General features: G+C 49.5%; 1 protein-coding gene across 1 annotated transcript in view; it reads left to right on the top strand.

Annotated features, from left to right (window-relative positions):
• Positions 1-12,007: 12,007 nt before the first annotated feature.
• Gfra2 (GDNF family receptor alpha 2) overlaps positions 12,008-18,836 on the top strand; it is a 97,496-nt gene continuing 90,667 nt past the window's right edge. Inside the window, 2 exon segments of the mRNA XM_032917909.1 lie at positions 12,008-12,709; positions 17,671-17,985. Coding sequence (XP_032773800.1) covers positions 12,670-12,709; positions 17,671-17,985 — 355 coding nt within the window. The 5' untranslated portion in view covers positions 12,008-12,669.

Genomic DNA, 18,836 nt, shown 5'->3' with positions numbered 1-18,836 from the left:
ATAACTGTCTTGTTTCGGGCTGGTCACTCTCTGTCACTTATTCTCAGCATCTTGTTGCAGCCACTTCATTCAACACCATTCACTGGGAAGAGAAAGTCTGTTGATTAAGTCCGAGAGTAGAATTTGTCTTTGAGTATGCGCATAAGTATTTAGAAGGCAGCTCTATGCTGTCATTTTAGCTAAAAAACAATGTTCAGTTGGTTCCCTTCTCAGGTCTGTGACTTCTACACCAGTGTTTTTTGACTAGGTTTACAGTAGCGAGCATAGATTCTTTCCTGTGGAATGGACCTCATTCCAAACCTCAGAGTGGTTGGTTACTCACATAACAGTTGCACCACTATTACAATAGCACAAGTGGGTACATCTTGCCTGGTAGACTGGTCTTGTTGGGTTCACAGCCCGATAAAATTGTTGCCTTTATCCTCTCAGTCCTGGGAAAACAAGTAGACCCCGCCACACCCAACTTGTTTTTAATGTGAGTTCTATGGATTGAACTCAAGTCTCACGCCTGACTGAACTATCTGGTTTCTTGCAAATAGATTTTTTTCAAAGTAATTTGTTGTTGTGGTTGTTCCAGAATGTGCTATGAGGACTGCTGGGGATGGGAATAAAGACATTGTTGATTGCTTTTCTTTTTTTTTTTTTTTTGGTTCTTTTTTTCAGAGCTGGGGACCGAACCCAGGGCCTTGCATTTCCTAGGCAAGCGCTCTACCACTGAGCTAAATCCCCAACCCCTGTTGATTGCTTTTCAACTTGCTTTTTGAGACATGGTCTGTCACTGGACCTGGGTTCATTGACTTGGCAAGTCTGGTTGGCCTCAAAGCCCCAGGGATCCCTTTGTCTTTAACTCCCTTGTGCTAGGACGGTAGCTATCTTTTAATGTGGGTTTTGAGAATTTGAACTCAAACATTCATGGTCATGTGCAAGCATTTTACTGATGGAATCATCTCCTCAGTCCTGCACAATGTAAAGCAGTCGATGATGGGGCTGGGAGCTTTAGAATTTCTCAGTAGAAAGAGGACTGCCAGCTAGAGGGGGAGGAGGAGGGGCCCACAGGAGGGCATGGACTTAAAGCATGATTTCACTTCGTTTTTTTTTTTTCTTCTTCTGATAATAGAAATAACATGTGCTCCCCCCACCCCCAGTTCTGCAAAAAAGGGGAAATTGGAAAGAAGAAGATAGAGATAATCTCTAATCCTATCACCCCCAGATAACTGCTGTTGACATTGTCATGTGTGCCTGGGGCGGGTTTTGACAGATACAGGTAATGGGAGGCTATTCTAGGTGGAAAAGAGTCACAAGTGAAGCATTATGGGAGCCTAAGGAAGGTGATGGTCACTTTGGGCACAGACCAAAGTGGGGTGGAGGTTGAGCGGCAAGATGTAAATAAAAAGCTGGAAGAAAGGAGAAAGTTCTGGAAGCGGTGCCAAGGGTCAGAACGCAGGGATAGGTGGGTGGGAGGAAATCATCGAGACTGGAAACCTCAGGCTCAGGCTCAGGCTGGGCACTTTTCTCTTCAACAGCACCCATGATATGATGGAACTTACTGATATAACTGTCCCTTTCAGAGATGCTGGAAAAATCTCTTTGGGAAAAACAGACAGGTGGAGGCCAAGAGGGCAGGGGTCCATTCAGGTGTGTCTCAGGAGACTAGCGATCTGTCCTGCTTTGACTCCTACCTAACAGGTGTTAGCTAAGCCTTCAGATCCTTGCCTCCTCTCTAGGGGATATGTGATCCACAGGTATATTCTTTGTGTCATTTAATAAATAGCAGGGGAGTTTAGGAAACAAAACTCTTTTTTTTTTTTATAAGCCAGCAAAGGGGATGAATAACAGACATTCCAAGGGCCCTTGTTTAATGGATGAAGAAATTTAGGTACAAGGAGATAACGTGACTTACACAAGGTCATAACTCTAGTGACAAATTCAAGTTGAGTTCTTGGATTTGTAAACTGTGTATAATTAGTGAGCCAGTTCCATGGTATGTATGGTATGGTACAGTCTATGTAGTATGACTTTGTGGCAAAATGGATATGTTTTTGGAAACAGTATCTATGCATAGTATTTGCTCATTAAAGACTAGGAAGAACCTGACATTTGTCCTCCAGTATATCCACAAATCAGATGATTGTCTGCCTACCTGCACATCATTGTTGGTCTCCCTAGGCTATTGCAAGGCTTAAATGAACTAATACAGGTAATAAAGGTTTAGCACAGTAAAAGCTCAATCAATGTTAGTTATGATTCCTGTGATAACTCTCAGAAGTAGCTGGAGTCTGGTAGTTCCTCTTCAGTTCTCTGCCATAATCAGTTGCTCTGCAGTCAGTAAGAATGTGTATTCAGTCTGAGGTCCTAGAAATTTTTAGGCCCCAAGAGTGTCAGATTCAAACATCCTTAAAGATTACTCTGCTTAATCAAATACCCAAGTTCTGCAGGTCATAGAATATCCTTCTCTGGTACCCTGTGATGGTCCACCCCCCCATCAGATATACTCCTTTGTCCTCATGTCTACTGGCCCTGATGTTACTGGGTGGACTGTACTTATTTGTGTGTATAGCCACATCTCCTTTCCAAACCACTGCATCCTGTTATATAGAACACAGAGGCAACATCTTGCAGGTTTTGTCTCTCAGTGTGGCTGAAGTTGAGTAAGTAGGCAGTACACTGTTCCATTGAATGCATTTAGAGGATAGCATGGGGCAGGGCTCCTGAGGCCTACTCTATCTGTCTTGGGCTTTATGAAGATAGTAAGGCTGGGCTGGCTACTAAGCAGGTGATATTGTTCAGGGAGGCTGGCACATCTGTGTAGTCTACTTAAGCACTCCCAGAATACACATCAGAAGTATAGTATCATCCAATGTACCCTTCTGCCTCCCACTTCTGGCTATTCCCTGCAGCCAGAGTAAAGATCTCATTTCCATATCTGAGTTCAAAAGAATAGTGGATGGAATACCTGGCGTGGACATTGTGACCAGAGCCCTGAGTGACAACTTTGTGAAGAAACAGCTGCTCCCTCACAGCTTCTTAGCAGGGATTTCTTTTAATGAGTAGTCAGAGTCCAAGAGGGGTGGTCTTTGCCCACAAACCCCTTACTTCCTATCCCTCCTTCATAAAGATGGGCAGGCATAACAGGTTAGCTTGAGTACCATTTGAAGGATGCAGGAAATGGCTGTATGGTCACCTCACAGCAAGTCCCAGATGGATGGTGACTCAGGATTCATCGAACTGGCACTCAAACACAGAAAGTGAACAAAGAAAGCTCCAAGTGCCTAATGCAGCTGTTTTATGAGCTGCCATGAGTAGTCTCAGCTTGATCAATGAACCTCAAGTATGTGGTAAGGGAGGGAGTGGCCCAAGAAGGCTGTGGATTTGCTTCTTCCTCTCATTCCAACCCTTTTCTTCTTCTGGTGACTGACTTTGTCTGTGAGAGAGCCATTAGCTTGCATTAAGGCTCCGACTCCGTTAACATTTCTTCCAAGTGCACATGTTTCAGGGAGAGAAGTAATAAGAAGGCATTGAGGAATCCAGTGATTGATTGCTATTGATGGAAAAAAAAAGCCCTGATCAGCTTTGCAGGTCCTGGAATATACGCTGCACAGGCAACTTGAACTAAATAGATTATTCCTTTGTTTAGGATCTGTTTACCAGACTTGCTTGCAAAGCTGCAGCTGGCAGAGAGGGAACAGGCAGTGGTCAGTGTCACAGAAGGTGAGGTATACACTCAAGATGTATCTGGCCAGGTTGTCCCTGCAGTGGGATCACAGGGGTGGGGGTGAGTGGGGGTAGGGGGGTGTGGGGATGGGTGGTGGATCAGATGAATGGAGAAACTGACTCTATTAACTCTTGCTTTCTCTTCTGCCCTATTGCTGTTGTCACTCAGCAATGCATGGGGGGAAGGGAATTATTTTTCAGGGAACAAGAGTTCTCTGCAGTTTTCTAATCGCCAGTTTTCTGTGTCCTGAATCCTTCTCATCTATGTGTGTGTGTGTGGGGGGGCTCTCAGGCTCAGAATTTATATTGCAGCTTCTTTTTCCTTCTTCCAACTTAGAAGAACAATTATTGAGGTCCCTGGGTCAGAGCACAGAGGCTGGAGGATTACACCCACTAACATGTAAGAAAGAGGAGGCTCATTGGGTCAAGCAGGAATTCTAAAGGGTTTGACTCCCATTAATGTGCTAAATCTTTATAGAATTAGACTTTAAAGTCAAGAGCATAAACCAATCTAGTTGGAGTTAAAAGAATGTAAGCAGTAAAAGGAAAAAAAATCCTCTGTTCAGGTTTATCAATTTTTCCTATGGAAAACAGGAGGAAGCAATATATTTATTGTATGAGTCACTTAGATCCCAGAGACTTCTAGGATAGAAAAGAGGAAGTGGCGCCAGGCCCAGAAGAGGCATCATATGTCCATCCACCCATCTGTCTGTCTGTCTGTCAGACCATCTATCTAGCATTTCTTAGGGATTTATGTACCAACTTCTGAGGGTGTGGTGATGATGCAGATACAGGTTCTGCTTGCATGGAGCTTTGGGTTGAAGAGGCACAGACAAAACCTCTTCATGGTGTGAGGCGTGCTAAGAGGGTGTCACCCACAGTGGGACCAGAAAGCCTCTGTTTCTCTACCTGTGAAAGGAGAATCTCCTCCATAGAGACCCATGAGCAGTGGGCATGGGAAACTCATTCCTGAAACAGATGCTGGAAGGTGAGCCCCAGGACTCACTGCTCGAAGATGTGAGCTGCCTAAAAACCCCTTCACAGTTACTTGCCCCTGCAGGGTGTCTCATAAACTTCAAAGTGATGTCAATGTTCAGCATCTCCCTTGATCATCCTGCCTTAGGTTGACAGGGTAGGCAACTGAAATCCCAGAGGACTATTGCCAGCTCATTTCATGGGCAAATTAGATGGAAGGTGAGTGGAGGGCCCCAGACACTCTACAGACAGGCAAGAGGATATCTCGGTACACAAACCCTCCTCCATTGTTGTGACAGAAACAACTTCATGGAAGAAGGAAGGATTTATTGCAGCTCCTGGGTTTCGGGGGTGGGGTGGGGAGGGTATCAATCTATTTTGGCAGGGGAGGTGTGTTTGGGGTAGGTTTGGCTGTGGTGGCAGTTGCTTGTGGTAAACCTTGTTTGTGTCTTGCTGGGTCAAGAACTAGAGGGTGCTGTGCTAGAACCACAGGTGCATATCATCTCTGAAGCCTGCCCCACACATTTCTGCTAGTTAGATCACAGTCTTAAGGCTCTACCACCTCCCCATATAGAGCTGCTAGTTGGGAATCGGGTACTCAAACCCATAGACCTGAAGGGAACATTTCAGTCTCACCCCTTCCCTTGCCTGGCAAATCCTTCTGAGATCTCACCATATCACCGTGTTGTGAGCATTGTGCTGCCCTTATACAATCAACCTCCTCTCTGGGCTGGCAGCATTTTACTTGGAAGACTGCAGGAGGCTGAGTTTTCATTGCTATCAGAGTAAAAGCCATGGCCCAGCTGATCCCTTCCCCTTTTAAGAGTAGGGAGAGAACAGGAAGACTCTTATAGTGCTGACATTGCCGTCCTGGGGCCTACCTGGTGAATGTGGTAACTTCCTGATAGTGACTACACTTTAGAACCAAGGTGATGAGGCAGCCTTGTTGAAAACAAACAGTATATACAGCAGACAGGCACCCAGAGGCAGCCGGCTGTCCACAGGGTTGCCTTCCATAATCTCCTGATCACAGTGGATATTATTCTTGTTCCTCACAACCCTGAGTTCCTTGGGCCTAAGAACAGGTGATGGTCATGATTCTTCGTTTAATGATACATTCTTTTGTGTTTAAACACTCTTTCTCACATTTCTGTACCATAGGAAACCCAATAAGATAGTAGGGAAACACTAGCTCAGAGAAGTAGAGAGAAAAATTCTGGATAATGGGAAAAGAAATCCTCAGGACAAGCGGTCAGGGCAATAGGGGAGATATGCAGATAAATGCACATTCGATGAACTCTGGGCACTCTGGGCAGAGGGGAAGACGCTTTGGTTTAGAAAGCAGCACTCTTGTTCTCATTTTGTATCTAAAAGCCCTCGTGAGCTGCTTTTCAGGTCCTGAATACAGGGCTAGGGCCTTTGAGTGACAGTCTGTCCCAGACCTAGTGCTGATGCTCCACCTACCTTGCCAGGCTTGGCTAAATAAAGACCTGGTCCCAGTGGGGAGCCACAGGGGTTGAGAGCTCTCCCAGGGGTGCCAAGAAGCAGGAGCTGTTCAGGAGTCTTGGCAGAAGCAGCTACTGCCCCCCATCTGTCTTAACTGAGTAGCCTGGCAGATGGCCAGTGCCTAGAGAGGCTGAGGGGTTGTTCCAGGCAGCTAGGGGCTGTCAAATCCAACATTAGTCCCAGCACCAGGCTGGGTGTGGTAAATCCATGCTATCCCCAGGCAGCAGAGCAGGGAAGGTAACAGGCAAGGCAATGTCTGAGCTTTTGTCTTGCCATAGCTCTGCAGAAGGGCGGTTTCCTGGCTTATTAACGCTGTGATGGGCAAGCCTGCAGGCAGTAAGGAAGGATTGGGGTGCAGCCCTTTTTGGAAGTCTGGTGAAAGGAGTTCAAATGAACACCAGCTGTGCCCACCTTGATTCATAACCTAAAGACATGACCCAAAGCGCCTTGGGTACCTTTTCTGTGTCCACTTTTCCCAACAGCCACCTGTCCTGAGAAAAATCTTGAGTGATGTAAGCACATCAGCAGGCTAGATTTTTGTCTTTAGTAAGAGTTTATTCTTTACCTCAGGGTGAGAAGGACTGCTTTCTGGTCTTGGATCTGAAGCTTACTGGCTTATGTCATGACCTTGAGTGGGCCATGACCTTAGCTACATCATGAACAGTCTTCAACCCAAGTCCGTCCATTTTAAAGGGAGGCTGGTTTTGGTCATGTCTTCCTCTGGGATGCCATAAGACCTGGATGGGGAGGGTGAGGCTGTGTGAGGTATTCTAACTCCATCAGAAGGTACATGGATTAAGGTTGCAGCTCCATCCTGCTCCCCTCTCTCTCCAAGCAAGCAGGTTCTTCCTTCTCTAATGGGTTATGCTGGAGCTTGAAGAGCTCCTTGGGCCGGGTGAGGTCACAGAGCAGTCCCTGGTCTTGGGAAGAGGCTTAGCAGAGAGATCCCACCCCTTGCAGAGATCCTACCTCTACAGGGAATGTGAAGCACAGAGAATACTGACTGACATCAATTAGAGGAATCAATGCCCAGGAGTGCAGTATGCCTCTCTTCCCATTCTGGTCTCCTGCACCCTGCTGTGAAGCCTTACTCACTCTGAGAGAACTGAAGGTTTAGTTAACCCCCCAGGCTAGCTCCTTTTCTCAGGGCTGTGCCTTGGGATACTAGTTGGAGTTCTGTCATCATTAGAGAGCAACAGAGGCTGGAAGAGAGCTGGGTAAGCTCAGGACACAGGACTACATGGACAGGTTCCTTCCTAGGTCCAAAGTACAAATAACAAAAAGGGTTTTAATTCATTCTCATGATTTTTTTTCCAGACAGGGCAGGGGGAAAGGGATTATCTCAGATGTCCTTAATGCAGGCACAGAATTTATAGAGCCGGAGCTGCTGTCATTTTGTTTATTCACATGGTACCCAGATTGACTAATGCAGAACCCTAGATACCAGCTACCTGACTTTATCCCACTTTGTATGTGTCAAACCATGAACCTGACCCATGGATTTATTATAAGAATTAATGGAGTGTTAAGTTGTATCACGCCATCAAGTTAACTACTAATTTTCTTTTTTTTTCCCACGACAGAGCCCACAAAATGAGAGCTGTTGTCTTTATTCCAGCCTGGCGATTCTTGGGTAGATGGCAATTTCCCTCCTCCCCTTCACTGTAGTCCAAGCTGTCACCAACATCCTGCTGATTCATCTTAGAATGCACTGCCTCTGACAGTCATCTCCTGCCCATGCCCACTGCCATCTCCTGTTAAGGGCCCTCATTACCTCAGGCCAAGACTGTCACAACTGTCTCCCAACTGGTCTCCATCTTTTATACACTTGTCACATCAGTATCACTAAAATTATGATGTCACATACCTGCTCAGCCCTTTAGTGGCCCCCAGGGGCTCAAGTCTAAAGCCTGTGGGCTGTGGTGCTCTACCGTATCTGCCAATTGGATCTATTAGATCTCCTCCTACTGGGTCTCTTCCACTTGTGCCCTCGGTTCCTCTCAATGACTGGATGTCTCAGTCCTTCCTTACCACAGTAGCCTCCCACATCACTCCCATGTCTAAAATGTCCTTAGCCAAATCTGTTCACAACTCCAGAGGGAATCTTACTTCTGTGAGATCCCTTTGAACAGTGATCCCAAAATCTAGTGGCATTTTCTTTCCTCCCCTCACTGGGATCCAGTTTGCCCTTGACTTGTTCCCTTTCTTTTCATAGAGCCTTGACTAACTCCATCTCCAAATGCTTCTCTAGCAGACACCTCAGCCCTACTCCCACAGTCTTTGGAACAGTTCTGAGGATGGGTAAGGCAAGCTTGTTCTGGGTGGCTAATGGTGAATATCCTGGTTTAGGCCGCTGTCCTGTTGAGTGCCTTTCTGGAGTTCCTTGTGTGTCTTTGCACAATGGGGTGCCATCTTATTATTTTTAAAGTTCTGATTGGTTTTCCTTTGGAGAGTAAGAGTCCCAGCCTTCTTCCTAATACCAAATGAAGATCTTCTGAACTATGTGTGGTGGTTACTCTGGGCCTCCCCACTCCTTGCTGTTCTTGCTCTTGAGGGAATCCTCTCCACAGGACAAAGGAGAGAAGGCAGGAAGTTTCATGTGTTCTCTTTCCCTCCCCCTGCATGTTAGATGCTCTGTCTGTGTCTAGGGGGTGGCCACAGGTACAGCAAGGTGGGGTCCATGAAAGCTTAGGTGTGAAAGTGCATCATGTCTCATCTCCCAAAGGACACCGCCCACCTCCATAACTTACTCTGGCAAGAGCTGTTTCCATCTTCTAGAAAGTGCTTTCTGCTTCTATAGAAACCTTGATATTGTCTAATCTCTGCTTCTCATTACTCTTAGCTCCTGTAGCCTCCTTCCCACTATGAACCCAGGAGGAAAGGGGTGAGTTAGGCATTCTATCGGCAGCTTTGGGTGCAGTGTTTTTAAGAAACATCCCCATTTTCTACACTAGCTAATTGAGGCCCAGAGAGATTAAATTGCCCTCTGCCTAATTAGTTCTCCTCAGCAGATCCTGGCAAATGCTGAACAGCAGCTTAGATTGGCAGTTGGCAGACGGTGGTGGATCTTGGTGCAGATGGGAGGGAAGAGGGGGTTCAAGGTAAGTGTGTCCCAGGGCAGATGGTGGTGGTGAATACTTCCCATTGTCCTTTGTGAGGCCTGGGTGGTCCTGAAGACCTGAAGCATCACAGTCACTTACCTCCTACTACCAGAATCCCCTGACTCTGTTCCCATGGGAACTCAGCAGAGCTCATCCTTGGCTGTCTTCTACTGATGTCTCAGCCCACTTAGCTTTTTTTCAGAACCCTCTCCTCTTAGTACTCAACTAGGGCTAAACGAAGGTAAGGTCTAAGTAGAGGGGGGATTGCTAAGCAGTAATTTTGAAGCCTCTAGGGTATCCTTGAAGGAGAGGCCTTTAAGAGAGGTGGGTTAACCCCTGGATTATCAGAAGGGCCTGGAAGTAAGTGAGCGAGTGAGAGGTTTAATTTATTTAGTGGTGAAGCTTCCAGCCTCTGACTTCTGGGCTAAGAGTCCCCAGAGATTATCTCCTTGCTTTTCATCTTTTAACCTACACTTGACTGACATCAGATCCTTAAGTTCTCCAATTTTTGGAAAGAACCTAGGAGACTCTGGGAAGTAAAAAACAGCAGCGGCCTGGAGGAGGGACAGAGAGAAGCCGGCATTCTATTCATTGGAATGCTCCCCTACTCAGCTACCACAGGGGTGTTATTATGGGATGTAGGGTCTAGGACCATTATTTCTCAATGGCCAGATGAGATCCCTGTTCGGTGCCTTCCCGCCTAAATCCACAAGATGGAAGTTGCCCCTCCAGGTTTCCCACTAGCAGCTAAGGTTGCTGGTTTTATGAGTTCCGAGCTACCCTCCTCTTCACACTAAGTACACTAAGCAAATTCATAGCACTTCCTCTATCCCACCACCTTAATATTTAATAATGTGTTTTAAAAGCTACTCCCAAATAAGCTTGGGATGTTGACCATTTTCTTCTTCTTCTTCTTCTTCTTCTTCTTCTTCTTCTTCTTCTTCTTCTTCTTCTTCTTCTTCTTCTTCTTCTTCTTCTTCTTCTTCTTTTCTTCTTCTTCTTCTTCTTCTTCTTCTTCATCTTCTTCCTCCTCCTCCTCCTCCTCCTCCTCCTCCCCTTCCCCCTCCTCCCTCCCCTCCTTCTTCCTTTTTTTTTTTTTTTTTTTTTTTTTGGCAGTGTAGAAAGTTGAACCTGGCCCCTGGAGCCGCATACAAGACATAGGATTGAGAAATGCCAGGGCAGCCGAGGGTGTGCCAGAGAGAAGCATGGAACTGGGGTGCTCAGTGCGCGTGGGCTGTATGATCCCAAGAGCGCTGCTGCGTGTGTGCACCGCCCGTCTGCCTTGCCACCTCTGTCAGCAACCTCACTTCGCCTTCAACCCTTTTCCAGCCAGACGTCTCTTTTTTGGTGCCTCTGGACTTTTATTGTTAATTCTTATAACTAAAATACGCCGGTGAGCTGGGCCCAAAGACAGATGGATCAATTGTCCCCCTTCCCGGCGTGGGGAGGAGTCTCCATCCGGAAGGGTCCCCACCCGCAGCTTCGGGAACCGGGAGTGGCCATAGTTCCCTGACTAGCTCTAGGGAGGAGTCCAGGAGATCTCTGTGTGCGGGCTAGGGGTGGGAAGCTGAGGCTGGGTGCCTCCTGTCTTGGGGCGCCCCAGTGGGGTGGACTGTCAACCTGGGCTGGATACTTCCCGCGCGGTTGTGGCTGGTTCACTGGCCTTGGAGGAGGTAGTTGGGACCCTAAACAGCCTTCTTTCTGGTCTGGTGAAGGAGAGACCAACTGGGGAAGAGAGATCTGGACTGGCCGGAAAGCTGGTGTGTGTGTGTGTGTGTGTGTGTGTGTGTGTGTGTGTGTGTGTGTGTGTGTGTGTGTGGGGGAGCGTGCAGGGGTGGGGTGGCAAGCTAGGCACCAGTGTGTAGTAAAAGTTCCTAAGCTCCGCATGCAGAACACACGTGTAGGAGCGCGGGGTTAGAGCCAGGGAGACAAGGCTGGCCTACAAGGGTATCTTGGGGTTCCCTAGTGCTTTTGGGGAGATGCTCAGACCGTCTCCCAACGAGGAATAAATCAGCTACCGGAGAGTGGTGCTCTCTCATCCAGACCTGGACCACCATGCCAGTGTTTTTCTACTGCCCTGCCCCCACGCCTCCAGGATGGCTCCAGCACCCGGGTCTCAGTGTCCCCCTAGCCTCGCTCAGGCTTCCGAAACCTCATGGCCCTGGGGGGTCTAGTGCGGAGGCGGTGGTACTTGGAGAACGCAAGCCTTCGCCTAGCCAGGAAGAGAGGCTGGATGGAGAGGAGGGGGCGGGAAGCTTGGTAGGTTTGAGCGTGGACACTGGCCGGGGGGATCTAGTCGGTTTCCGGCCAAGGCACAGGCTAATCCCAGCAAGGGCGGGCAGTTGAGCCTAGGGAGCCAGAGGTGCAGCTCACCCCTAGGCTACCGTTCCCGGGAGCCAGCAACACTCCAGTGTTGCTTCCATCACCGGCGAGTCGCTCGCTACCACCGCTGCTGCAGAGTGTAGCTGCTCCGCCGCGCTCCCGCGCTCTGCGCTGCCAGCCGCCAGGGAGCCGGGGCGCTGAGCCCCGCGCCGAGGAAAGGGGCGAGGCGCGAGAGCCTAGGCGAGGGAGCCGCGAAGGGGGAGGGAGCGGGCTGAGGGAGGAGCAGGGAGAGAGAGAGAGTAGGGAGGGGAAGAGAGAGAGCGTGAGGGAGAGCGGAGACCGAGAGCAAAGAGCGAGAGCAAGGGAGAGGAGAGGAGAGGAGAGAGGAGAGGGAGGGAGGAAAGACACGCAAGCACAGGCACACCGGCTCTGGAATTCCATTAGAAAAAAGTGAGCCGAGCAAGGGTTAGCGGGAGAAGATTTTTTTTTTTTTTGAATCTTTTTCTTCGTCTTGGTGCCAAAGAAGCGACTCTGGTCTCCCGTCCTAGAAGCTCCTACTGGATTGCTCCTATTCCGTCGGTGGATTTCTTTCCTATTCGCATTTATTCTGACCCCCTCCCTCGCTGCTTCCTTCCAGCCCTTCACTTTCAGATCGCCTCGCCCCCACCTCTCCAGTCCCCTCCTGGGAAGTGCAGGGGAATTGGACCCACGGGGACTCACGCCTTCCCGGACGCGCGAGCGAAGGGCTGGGCTGACCTCAGGACCAGGCTGTTGGCTTAGAAGGCAGCCAGACACATAGCTACGTGTGTTTGATTTCAGTGGCAAGGGGGGACGTCGAGAGGCAGCCCACCGCCCGCCTCCCACCCCTCCCCCTCCAACCAGCAGTGAGAATCCCAGGACTCGGGATCTTCAACCGGCGGCCGCCCGGCGGGATCTCTGCATTGGATTTGGGGGTCGTTATTGCTCGGCTGTTATTATTATCGTTATTTTATTTTTATTTTTTAAACCTAAGGGAGAAAGACACATACACACAAAACTGTGGGATTTATTTAACATGATCTTGGCAAACGCCTTCTGCCTCTTCTTCTTTTTAGGTGAGTACCTGCAGGTGGCGAGTCTGGGGGCCAAAGGGGCTGCGTGCGTTCAGCCGCCCACTGGAAGCTGGGCATGCGGGGATAGAGTTGGGGGCTGCGAGCGGGGCGCCGCGGGAGACACCGAGAGAGCGCGCCGAGCTGGGGGTCGGGGCTTGGGGCTCCGGGGATGCGAACTGCCCGGGAGGCTCTGGAGGAGGGAGCTGTGCAGGGCTAGCTGGTTGCGCGGAGGACTGAGAAGGAGACTTCCAACATTCAAACCTTCTCCGCAAGCACTCCCGCGCCGCGCGCGCACACACCGATACACACTCTTACTTGCAGGCCGTGATAGCGCTCATTTCCCTCAAAATAATGGGTTCAATTTGCAACAACTTAGGAAGGAAAAAAAATGCAACTCTTGGTGTGAAAGAAAAGAGGGAGGGGAGAGGCTGGCGGGAGCTATCAAGCCTGTCCCTCCTTTCTGTGGGTTTCTGCAGGAGGTCCAGGTTTGGATGTTTGCGGGTAGCCCTTGTAGTCACCTCCTACCTGCCAGTCAGTCTGAGGAACGCACCCTATCTCTCCACTCTCGGTAGCACTTTGCAAGTTTTTTTTTCCTACCCACTGCCTCTCTTCCCAAGCCAGATGGGTAGGTGGAGCTCAGCCTTGCAAATAGGTGTTCAAGGCCTTCAGAGCAAAGCCTTGGGGCCTAGGGTTAGTGGCATAGGAAAGTGGAGGCCAAAGTTTGCCCCTTGGAAAGGAGAAGATGGTGTGAGGAATGCCAGAAAAGGGCAAAAACAGATCTTAACAAAGACCACTTACTAGTCATCCTGTAAGCCCCCTCCCTCTCTGACAGGGGGGAGTGGCTGCCCAGTGGTTCTGAGCTCCAGCAGCGACTCCCCCCTCCCCTTATACTTTGTAAAATCTCAGCTGCTTAGGAAGCAAGGTCTAGGGATAGATAGCGATTTCCTCTCACACAGGTAAAGAAAAGATGTTTACAGGCTGGAGAGATGGCTCAGCCGTTAACGGCTAGGCTCACAACCAAAAATATAAAAGATGTTTACAAGGCTATGTGTGGACCCAGGGTCCCCAGGCAAGGTTACTGTTAGGGAATTCTGAAAAGTGTGTGTGTGTGTGGGTGTGTGTGTGTGTGTGACATCTGCTTTCAGTACAGGTGCTGTTCCGCTTGCTGGCAATCCAGAGTGAGGTAGCTACCAAGCAGGGATCAAGAGATCTCCCTTACCTTCAGCAGAAAAGGGCTCTGGAGAGTCCAGACAGGGAGGTAGACTTTGCTTATGGAAGATGTGCATGGTCTAAGAAGTGCCCTCCAGGTTGGCCCTGCGGATTTGTGGTCAGGGAGAGTCAATATTGGCTGTTTCTTGGATCCTTTGCCTGCTCACAGACTTTCTACCTCCCAGCTTTGCATTCCCAGGGGATATAGCCCTGCCCTGGGGTGTGGTCTTCACCATACTTGCTTTCCCCACATGTCAGTAACCCTGTGGGTAGGAGGGACAGGGTAAGAGGGTTGAAGATGCTCTGGGCTCACTCTCATCCTGCCGCCCTTTCCAGCAGCCTTGGAGAAGTGAACTCTCATTCTGAATGAACTGTCACAAAATTTGACCTTTTTTTTCATTAATGGCCTGAAAACGCAGCTTTCTGGGGTCTTAGAATGATCAGAGTCAAGAAGAAAACATTGCATTCCAGGTAAAACCAGCCAGATTGCCTGCTGTTGAGTTGCACCCCTCCCTCATAAAGGATGCATGCTTCCAGGTATACGGGTCCCCTCCGAGGGGCAGTAGTAGATGAATATAGTCCTCTCCAGTGTCAGACCACAAGTTGCACATCGGGTGATCCTAGCTGAGGAGTCAGCTCTCCTCAGAGGTGGCAATGGGTATCCTGCCCATAATGGGTGTGTACGGGTGAGTGCACGTATGTGTGTAGAATATGAGCAGGGCCCACCACTGCCTGCTCCCCAGGGGCGAGATGGGAAGTGGAGGAGAGGGTTGCCTGATACCTCCTTGAGTTATGACCCTTCAGTTCCCTATCCCTTGAGAAGTCCCTCTCCAAAGCTGGGCACAGGTGACAGAGCAGGGGATTCTGAAGGGCTCTGATGGAATGGGATGATGGTGTGAAGGAAACTTAAATCCAAAGGCCTTTTCCTGGCCAGAAGACTACAGTTGGGAGCCACTTGGAAAGTCTGTTTGATGTGGAGGTTCCTTAGCCGTTTGAGATTTCAGTCTTAAGTCAGCAGTTTGGCTGGGGCCATGGTGAAGAGTGCCCCACCCCCTTCAGAGGCCTTTTCCAAAGGTTCTGAGTGAGATCTAGTGTCAGAGGACTGTGGTGGAGAGAAAAGGCTTTTTAGCCCAACCATCCAGATTTTCAATGTTGGCATAGGATGCAGTGGAGAGAGAGAACAGAGTGGGCAGAGGACCAAGCCCCCGCTGGTCTTCTAGCACACATTTTGTCTATTGAGGGAACTGTAGATGCAGGAGGGCAACCTGGACTTCCACCTTCCCCTCCCCGGTACTCCCTAGAACTGTTCTACACTGTGTATTCTTGATAAATCCAAGTTTCCTTCCCGCAGGCCATGAAGGTAGCCTTTTCTTCTGATTCTTGGCTAGCCTCTCCAGGTTACTGTGATTTCCTTCTCTGATTGGGCTTGGTTGCTTCTGGGAGTTTTGGAGCCGAATCCCAGAGATAGGGACAGTCCTTGAAAGGATGTCCTGGTCCTCTGCAGAATATATCCTTGCCTTTCATGAACACCAGTTGACAGGATGAGGAAACCCTTGATACTGGCATGGGAGCCAACAGAGGCTTGCGTTAAGGACGTCAAGGGGACTCTTGGCTCTAGCTGTAGACCAGGCTGAAGGAGTTGCTTTCTTTCTGCATTCCCTGAAATGCAGACTGACGTTAAACTTGTGTAAATTCTGAGCCCATAGAAGGCCCAGGATGCTGGCGTGTCTCATCCTGAGGCCCTGTGTCCCATTCTGTGTTCCCCTTTAGCTCAGTCAGGTGGAAGGTGAAGTCCTGTGGAACCCTGGGACAAAGTCAGTGAGAATGCAGAGCTGGCTGGCTGACCAAGAGAGCAGCTGACAGGTGCACGTTGGGGGCGTGGTAGTTCAGCTGTTCCTGGGTGGCCCAGAGGCACTGGAGTCCTGCAAAGGGATGCAGGAATCTGCTGAAGCCTTGAAAGAAAGCTGCCACCTCAGCTGTTGTGGAGGACACATCTCAGGCTAGTGCCTGGGCAGATCTTGTTTTCAGCAACTCCCACTTTGTACACGTTTTGACCACTTGTCTTGTTTTAGCGTGGTTGCGTTCTTCCGCTCTTTCTGTTCTGGGGTGGGGGTATGGTCAGCAAGAGAAGTTTTCCTTTGCTGTAATTGGAGCCTCCTCCATTGGGAGTCCAACTTCCTTCCATCTCCTTTGCTGTTTCCTACTGGGAATGATCTCCACCTCACCCCACCAGCTCTGGGGAGTGACAGGCTTGCTGTGTACAGCTCTACCTGTAGGTGTCGCTGTCTCCCTGCAGTAACTCCCCCATGAACAGGGCCTCCTAGGGAGAAGGCCTGAGAGTGGCAGCTCTGGATGTGGATGGGTTAGGGGGATTCTGCAGTCTTCTGAGACTGACCTAGAATTTTATTCTGTTTTGAGGTGGGAGGGAGTGGAGGAAGTCTCTCAAATTATTCTTTGGGTCTTGCAGAAGGCAATCTTTGCTCTGGCAGAGATATGTGGCTTTTTGAGGGGCAGGGCCTGGAGTTAGGGCTTTAGGAAGGACAGGGAGACAGGAAGATGTCATCTGTATCTGGAGGGAACCATTTTGGAAGCTTGGCTTTGAAAGGGTTGGGCTAGCTTCACTCTGCTGCTCTTCATGTCCAGTCCTCAGGCTCCTCCCTTCTGGGAACACTGTGGGAGGCAGATAAGAGGGGGGTGGGCTGAAGTCTTACTCAGGCTAGAAGGCAGGGCTTGAAGCAGGAGAATTCTTTCCTTTCTCGAGTTGATTTATTATTTTGCTTTTGGGAGGGAGGAAGAAAACAAGAGGAAGAGAGAGAAAAAGAGAGAGAGAGAGAGAGAGAGAGAGAGAGAGAGAGAGAGAGAGAGAGAGAGAACATATTTAAATGGAAAAAGGAAAAGGTAGTGAGGTCTGTTGAGAACAGAATCCTTGGGAGACAGGAAGCAGGACATGATGGTGGAGGTGGGAGAAGCAGGTCCTGATGGGGAAGGAGCACAAGGGAGTGGATTTGTTCCTGAGCTCTGGCTAATGCAGTCTCCTTTGCATGGGGCTGGGGAGGAACTTGGCCATGCAGACACTTTTTCAGGCCTCTGTCTGGTGTGAAGTTGGCAGATACAAGCAAGGCCTGAAAGGGGTCTCAGCTTCTCTCTCCTGGGCCTCCTGGATTGAGTTAGGCTTGCTTCTGGCTGTCTTCTAAAGGCACGATGATACAGAATGATGAGACTAGGCTGGAGGGGGCTTTCTGCTTCTCTGTGTGTGACCTTGAGCTATCTCCCTTCGTTGGATCCGAGCTTTCCTGGAATATGAGGTTGAATATGAATATGAGTGCTGCCTAAGGTCCAGACAGGCTCTGAGGGTTAACTGACTTTTGGAGCCTTCAAATCAATACCTTGGATGGAGCGGGGGTTTGTCCAATGGGAGTTGAGGCAAGATCCCTTTGCATAACCCTTGCCACATCATGTTGAAGCCATGCCATTCTGTCTGGACTATTGGCATCTTACCTTACCAGCAGTTTCAGTGAAGGCCTTCCTGGATTTATCATTCTGTGTTCCACTGCCTAGGATTGTGCTCAAGAGGAAATGAATGTGAACCATGGTTGTAGGGGAGTATGGCCAACCAGGTTGGGTCTGTGTTGACCTTGGTCTTGGTGTTCTTTTGTGTAAAGTGGGTGAGAAGTTCCTTCAAGCCTTAGGCCTACATTGGGGTCAGAGACTGTGGTGGCCCTCATTCATGCTTGTCTTCCCTTCCCACTACCCAGACGAAACCCTCCGCTCTTTGGCCAGCCCTTCCTCCCTGCAGGGCTCTGAGCTCCACGGCTGGCGCCCCCAAGTGGACTGTGTCCGGGCCAATGAGCTGTGTGCGGCTGAATCCAACTGCAGCTCCAGGTACCGCACCCTTCGGCAGTGCCTGGCAGGCCGGGATCGCAATACCATGCTGGCCAATAAGGAGTGCCAGGCAGCCCTGGAGGTCTTGCAGGAAAGCCCACTGTATGACTGCCGCTGCAAGCGGGGCATGAAGAAGGAGCTGCAGTGTCTGCAGATCTACTGGAGCATCCATCTGGGGCTGACAGAGGGTAAGCCTGGGTGGGTTCCAAGGAAGGGTGGCAATGGGTAAGGGGGCTGTATCTGGCCAGGGATCCAGAAGGAAGGAAGAACTTGCTAAAAGGGTGACCTGATTTGCTCTCTATTTTGAATCTAGAGACAGTAGCTACCCCTCCTAGGAGGTCAATGGTGATTGAGGAAGGGAGATGACAAGGGTAGAGAATGAACTGGATGTCGGATGCCAGCAAGGGCAGCAGGAAACTGTGCCCATGAGAGGAAAGAGACACCAGGCAGATGTATAAGTGAGAATGGGAGGTATCAGCCCCTGACACTCTGATGCCCTCTTCTCTGGAGCAGAGCCCAGAGTCTCCTTCATGTGGTCTCTGGGTCCAATGGCTGACGTAGGCACTTTACACAGAGCTTAGGATTTCAGGAATGGACATAAGCAACAGGTTCTATGACTCCAGGCAAGCTCTCTTGAAGCCTGCCCAAGGCAGAACTTAAAAGCCCCTCCCCCAATGACACCTCGTCAGTACTCCTCAGTCCAGGCAGGGACTTGAGATTTCGAGCCTTCGGATGATTGGTCAACTTGGCAAGATGTTTATTTACTACCTCAGCAAATATGTATTGAGAGTGCACTGTTTGCTGTGCTTTATCGGAATAGTCTACGATCTGGTGTAGCCTTTGCCTTTATGGGACTTAAGGTCTAGGGTGGGTTCAGTAAGTGAGGTGGTGCTTGCCCTTAAGTGTTATGATGGAAAGACTCAGAGTATGGTAGGGACACCTCAGAGGAACATCAAAGCCCTTGTTATAAAGTTAAAGAGTCAGGGTTTGGGGTGTGTGTGTGTGTGTGTGTGTGTGTGTGTGTGTGTGTGTGTGTGTG

This window comes from Rattus rattus, chromosome 12 (assembly GCF_011064425.1).
Source record: "Rattus rattus isolate New Zealand chromosome 12, Rrattus_CSIRO_v1, whole genome shotgun sequence".
Classification (NCBI taxonomy): domain Eukaryota; kingdom Metazoa; phylum Chordata; class Mammalia; order Rodentia; family Muridae; genus Rattus; species Rattus rattus.
This window is presented reverse-complemented; position numbering and strand designations above follow the sequence as displayed.